Source organism: Monodelphis domestica, chromosome 4, assembly GCF_027887165.1.
Source record: "Monodelphis domestica isolate mMonDom1 chromosome 4, mMonDom1.pri, whole genome shotgun sequence".
Classification (NCBI taxonomy): Eukaryota; Metazoa; Chordata; class Mammalia; order Didelphimorphia; family Didelphidae; genus Monodelphis; species Monodelphis domestica.
Window position 1 is genome coordinate 94095613 of NC_077230.1, and position 7019 is coordinate 94102631.

A 7019-nucleotide genomic window follows, 5' to 3' on the forward strand; every position below is an offset into this window, starting at 1 on the left:
TTCTTCTCTGCTCCCTCCACTACTTTGGTCAATAGGAAAAAAATAATAATCCTTAGAAAACATGAAAAGAGCTGGGTGCTACAACATAGTCAGTCACGGAAAGAAAGAGGGCTTGATTCAGAAGAGAAAGGGAAGTGGACTGGCCAAGCTTTGGGCCATCCAAGAGAAAGAGGGGCACTTGCCAAGAAAGTCCAGCAGATATGAGAAATGTCCTGCAAGTTTCCACTTGTGGAAAGCTCTGGCTTTGCACCCCTATTCCTCCTAGGCCTTCTACCTCTGCTTAAGCTGGAATCACCATCTCTGGCGCATTGGAGGCAGCTCCAGGGAGTGAGGAAAGAGGATGGGCCATGTGACATTTCTGGCTTCCCTCCAGCCCTAAAAATGTGTGTGTGTGTGTGTGTGTGTGTGTGTGAGTGAGTGACAGTAGAATAAAAAAGAAACAGACAGCACAGGAAGATTCCAGAATAGGAAATTAATAAACACTCATTTGGAGGTTCTGCTTGTGAAATTGCTTAAGGGAGCTCCTGGAAGTTAAGCTGAAAGGTAGAAGTATGTACCCATGGCTGGTACCTTATCCCATTAAAAGATATATAAAGGAGGACAATTGGGTGGCTCAGTGGATTGAGAGCCAGGTCTAGAGTTGGGAGGTCCTGGGTTCAGAACTGCCCCCAGACACTTCCTAGGTGTATGACCCCGGGAAAGTCATTTAACCTCCATTGGCTAGCTTTTACCATTCTCCTAGGCAAGAACCAATACACAGTATTAATTATAAGATGGAAAGTAAGGGTTTTTTTTTTTTAAGTGTCAAGTACTGTTTCTGTGTTGACAATTAATTTTGAGTATTTAACTGACATGTTGGAGGAGGGTGGAAATAGAATTAATTTTAGAAATGTCTGGCAATGCCTGAATAATCATCTGGCTATTCTTTCCCTACAGCTCTCCTGCCCGTCTGTGAATTTCACAAATTCTAGAAAGCCAGGAAAGTAAAACAGCTTCCCCCAGGGGACTAGCCACCATATTTGCTGTACTGCTCTTTGCACCTCTCTTTCCTGATCACCAAGCATGGAGGGGAATCTCCTTTTCACTTCCTTTTAACAGATGATCCTAGAGAGGAATAATGGCTTCAACCATCACATTTCCCCCACTGTCATCTGAACAAAAAATAAAGTGGAAAAATGTCATTGATTCTGTGTATCTTCATATTATACTTCTTTCATACCTCATGGTTCTTCCTCCATCCAGACTACTCTGCCATATTGCAATCCCATTTTTGTTTTGAATTAAACACATGACTTCATTGGTACAGGGAACTCTCACTGAGGAAACTAACTCTACTAGGGAAGAAGAGCTCCTGCTCAGTGAGCTACAGTCTTAAAGAGTGACCTAGGGGCATTGAGAGATTGACTTCCTCCAGATTAACTAGTGATGGTATTCAGAGCAGAACAACTAGCTTTTCCAAGCTGATGGCCAATTCTTATTCACTATACCTCGCTGTTATCTGCCAGTCCAAATTTCAATGAAATATTCCCTTAAAAAAAAAAATCCACACCTTCCATCTTAGAATCAATACCAGGTACTGGTTCCAAGGCAGAAGAGTGGTAAGGGCTAGGCAATGGGGGTTAAGTGACTTGCCCAGGGTCACACAGCTAGGAAGTATCTGAGGCTAGATTTGAACCCAGGCCTCTAGGCCTGGCTCTCAGGCCACTGCACTACCCGGTTGCCTCCAAAATGAAATATTCTTTCTAGCTACATTTCTCCTTAAGTTTCCACAGATGTAAGGATGTGCTGGCCAGTGTTTAACAATTAGCTCTTTGAAAACAGAGAACATGTCTTTAAGTTTTTCTGTACTACTTAAATTTTCTCTATCACTTTCTTAAGCCTAGAAAACAACAAAACAGTAAATCAAGCTCTGATTTGTAGTGTTTAGGGATTTTTGAGAAGAGTAAATGCTTATAGTGAAAATTCAACATTCCACTCAATGCTGGCTTCTTAGGACACCCCTGATTCTTGTTCTCTGACAGTACCAGGCGCAGCACCCTCAAGTCACCTAAGTGGGAGTCAATGAGTAGTTTCTGCTGAGAGAGTCTAGGCCAGTGATGGTGAACCTTTTAGAGACTGAGTGCTGGGTCCTACCCCACCCCCCATAGATTGAGTGCTGCCTTCCCCCCATGTGTCCTGGTCCCCCGCCTCACTCTTACCTCAGACAGGGGAGGGAGGAAGCTCTCTTTGGATTGCTGGGCAGAGGAGTGGGGGAACTGAGGCATGTCCTCAGGCTCATGGAGAGGGGGAGGGGAACAGCTCCACTCTGACTCCCTCTGGCTTTCTAGTAAAAAACCCCCCAACAACTGCAGGAATGTCCACAGAGAGGGCTCTGTGTGCCCTTTTCTGACACATGTGCTATAGGTTTGCTATCATGGGCCTAGGCATATAATATGAAGAAACAAAGGATTTGGTGATTGAAAGTGATACAAGGGAAATGTCTGTTGTGATATCTTAGATACATCAAGCAAAGGAAAAAAACCAAGTCATATTAATTCAGCTCTATTCCCTGAGAGCCATCTATACACAAAGCCTCATTTTGGTCACTAAACTAAATAAAAATTCCTGAAAAGTCTTAATTATCTTTACAATATCCAAATCTTGAGTGTGATCCACAAGGTTTTAGGGCAGAAATTGGGCCGGCAAGAACTGTATTGTTACTCCTTTCAAGATGAAAAACAATGATAGGTTTCTAAAGTTTAGTTGAGAGTATTATGGCAAGAGTCTTGTGTTTTTTTAAACCTTACCTTCTCTCTTAGTATCAGTTTTAAGACAGAAGAGAGGCAAGAGCTAGGCAATTGCAGGCATTAAGTGACTTCCTCAGGGTCACATTGCTAGCAAGTATCTGAGGTCAGATTTGAACCCAGGTCCTCCTTTGAACCCTGTATTTAAGAGCAGGAAGAACAAAGTTCTGGGGACAACAGCTTACTAGCTACATGACCCTGGGCAAGTCACTTCACTGCTTTAATTCTTAACTTCTTTGTCTGTAAAATGAAGATAATTATACTCAGACTATCTGATCAGTGCAGGATGTATTGAGGAAATCCTTTATGCTTGCTATATGAGGAGTCCTTGGGGGGTACCTACTTTAACAAATACATTACAAGGGCTAGCATATCACTTTCCCCATGTAAACAGGTGCTTAGTAAGTTCCTTAAAAGGAATTTAAAAGCATTTATTCTCTAAAACAGATTACATAATTCCTTCATAATCTTTTTTATTTTCCTAATTTGCTTAGCAAAGGTAACTCCAGATTAGTGTCAGTCATAATTAGCATAAATTCTAGAATCTGATGATTGAGATTTGACAAATGTGTTTGTCTTGGCATATAAATTCCTAAGTATTTTATATCATGTAGGGTGATTTTAAATGGAATTTCTCTTTCTAATTCTTGCTGCTGAGATGGATTTGAGATATATAGGAATGCTGATGACTTATGTGGGTTTATTTTGTATCCTGCAACTTTGCTAAAGTTGTTGATTATTTCAACTAGATTTTTGGTTCATTCTCTAGGATTCTTTAAATAGACCATCATATCATCCAGAAAGAGTAATAGCTTGGTCTCCTCATTGCCAATTTTAATACCTTCAATTATTTTTTCTTCTCTAATTACTATTGCTAGTGTTTCTAATACAACGTTCAATAATAGAGGTGTTAATGGACATCCTTGTTTCAGTCCTGATCTTATTGGGAAGGCTTCTAATTTATCCCCATTGCAGATGATGTTTGCTGATGGTTTTAGATATATACTGTTTATTATTTTTAGGAAAGGCCCTTTTATTCTTATACTTTCTAGTGTTTTCAATAGGAATGGGTGTTGTATTTTATCAAAGGATTTTTCTGCATCTATTGAGATAATCATGTGATTTTAGTTGGTTTGCTTGTTAATATGGTCAATTATGTGGATGGTTTTCCTAATATTGAACCATCCTTGCATTCCTTGTATGAATCCTACCTGGTCATAGTGAATAACCCTTTTGATGACTTGCTGGAGTCTTTTTGCTTGTATCTTATTTAAGATTTTTGCATCTATATTCATTAAGGAGATTGGTCCATAGTTTTCTTTCTCTGTTTTTAACCTGCCTGGTTTTGAGAATATTTGTGTTGTAAAATGAATTTGATAGAACTCCTTCTTGGCTCATTCTGTCAAATAGTTTATATATTCTTGGGATTAGTTATTCTTTGAATGTTTGATAGAACTCATTTGTGAATCCATCAGGACCTGGGGATTTTTTCTTAGGGAGTTCTTTGATGGCTTGTTCAATTTCTTTTTCTGATATGGGGCTGTTTAGGTAATCTATTTCTTCCTCTGTTGGTCTAGGCAATTTATATTTTTGTAAGTATTCATCCATATCACCTAGATTTCCATTTTTGTTGCCATATAATTGGGCATAGTAGTTTTTAATGATTGCCTTAATGTCCTCTTCATTAGAGGTGAGGTCTCCCGTTTCATCTTGGATACTGTCAATTTGGTTTTCTTCGTTCCTTTTTTTTAATTAGACTTACCAGTACTTTGTCTATTTTTTTTTCAAAGTACCAGATTCTAGTCTTATTTATTAAATAGTTCTTTGACTTTCAATTTTATTAATTTCTCCTTTGATTTTTAGGATCTCTAATTTATTCTTCATCTGAGGATTTTTAACTTATTCACTTTCTAGTTTTTTAATTTGCATGCCCAATTCATTGATCTCTGCCCACCTTAATTTATTAATATATGAACTAAAGGATATAAAATTTCCCCTGAGTACTGCTTTGGCTGCATCCCATAGGTTTTGAAAGGATGTCTCATCATTGTCATTTTCTTCAATGAAGTTATTGTTTCTATGATTTGTTCTTTAACTAACTGGTTTTGGAGAATCATATTGTTTAATTTCTAATTAATTTTTGATTTACTTCTCCATGTGCCCTTACTAATTATTATTTCCATTACATTGTGAACTGAGAAGGTTCCATTTATTATTTCTGCTCTTTTGCACTTGTTTGCAATGTTTTTATGCCCTAATACAGGGTCAATTGTTGAGAATGTACCATGTGCTGCTGAAAAGAAGGTGTATTCCTCTTTGTACCTATTTATTTTTCTCCACATGTCTACTAACTCTAATTTTTCTAAGATTTCATTTACTTCTCTTACCTCTTTCTATGTATTTTTTTTTTTAATTTATCTAGTTCAGATAGAGGAAGGTTCAGGTCTCCCAGTAGTATAGTTTTTCTATCTATTTCATCCTTAAGCTCCACTAGCTTCTCCTTTAGAAATTTGGATGCTATGCCATTTGGTGCATACATGTTTAGTACTGATATTTCCTCAGTGTCTATACTGCCTTTTATCAGGATGTAATTACCTTCCCTATCTCTTTTAATTAGATTTATTTTTACTCTGGCTTTGTCCGATATCATGATTGTGACTCCTGCCTTCTTTTTATCTGTTGTTGCCCAATAGATTTGGCTCCATCCTCTTACTTTTACCCTATGAGTATCTACTTTCCTCATGTGTGTTTCTTGCAGACAACATATGGTAGGGTTTTGGATTCTAATTCACTCTGCTATTTGCTTGCTTTTTATGGGTGAGTTCATTCCATTAACATTCAGTTATGATTACTAGCTGTGTATTTCCCAACATTTTGATTTCTACTCCTGGTCCTGCCTTTTCTTCTTTCACTATTTCCTTCTACAATGTTTGTTTTTAGTCAATCCCCCTAGTTCCCACCCTTATTTTACTTTCCTTTCTACCCCCCTCCCTTCTTATTCCCCCCCATTTGCCTTGCAGTCTTTCTAAAACTACCCCCAACCTCTGCCTCCCTTGTACTGCTTCCCTCCTCATCAGTCAGTTTGTTACCCTTCTATTCCCATATGAAGTGCAAATCTATTCTCTTCCCCAATGGATTTGATTGTTCTTCCCTCTTTTGGTCTATTTCTTTTTTTTTCAATTTTATTTTATTTTATTTTATTTTTTTAACATTATTTTATTTGGTCATTTTCATACATTGTTCATTGGAAACAGATCATTTTCTTTTCCTCCCCCCAAACACCCCCCCAACCGCTTCCCTAGCCAATGTGTGATTCGTCTGGGTATCACATGTGTTCTTGATTTGAACCATGTCCATGTTGTTGGTATTTGCATTAGGGAGCTCATTTAGCATCTCTCCTTGATCATGTCTCCTCAACCTCTGTAGTCAAGCAGTTGATTTTCCTCGGCGTTTTTACTCCCTCAGTTTGTCCTCTGCTTGAGGATAGTTTAGTTTTTTTTTTTCCTTGTAGATCGCTGCAGGTTGTTCAGGGACATTGTAAAGCCATTACTGGAGAAGTCCATTACATTCTCTTGTACCACAATGTGTCCGTCTCTGTGTACAATGTTCCCCTGGTTCTGCTCCTCTCACTCTGCATCACTTCCTGGAGGTTGTTCCAGTCTCCATGGAATTCCTCCACTTTATTATTCCTTTTAGCACACTAGTATTCGATCACCAACATATACCACAATTTGTTCAGCCATTCTCCAATTGAAGGGCATCCCCTCATTTTCCAATTTTTGGCTACCACAAAGAGCGCAGCTATGAATGTTCTTGCACAAGTCTTTTTCCTTATTATCTCTTTGGGGTACAAACCCAGCAGTGCTATGGTTGGATTAAAGGGCAGACAGTCTTTTATCGCCCTTTGGGCATAGTTTCAAATTGCCCTCCAGAATGGTTGAATCAATTCACAACTACACCAGCAATGCATTAATGTCCCTACTTTGCCACATCCCTTCCAGCTTTCATTACTTTCCTTTGCTGTCATGTTGAACAATCTGTTAGGTGTGAGGTGATACCTCAAAGTTGTTTTGATTTGCATCTCTCTGATTATAAGAGATCTAGAACACTTTTTCATGTGCTTATTAATAGTCTTGATTTCTTTAACTGAAAATTGCCTATTCATGTCCCTTGCCCATTTTTCAATTGGAGAATGGCTTGATTTTTTTGTACAACTGGTTTAGCTCTTTATAGATT

General features: G+C 38.4%; 1 protein-coding gene across 1 annotated transcript in view; it reads left to right on the plus strand.

Annotated features, from left to right (window-relative positions):
* The window catches only part of LOC100015908 (lactotransferrin), a 28175-nt gene extending 26990 nt beyond the window's left edge, over positions 1-1185 (plus strand). The window contains exon 17 of the mRNA XM_001364547.4: positions 937-1185. Coding sequence (XP_001364584.2) covers positions 937-971 — 35 coding nt within the window. The 3' untranslated portion in view covers positions 972-1185. The remainder of the gene's footprint in view (positions 1-936) is intronic.
* Positions 1186-7019: the final 5834 nt, after the last annotated feature.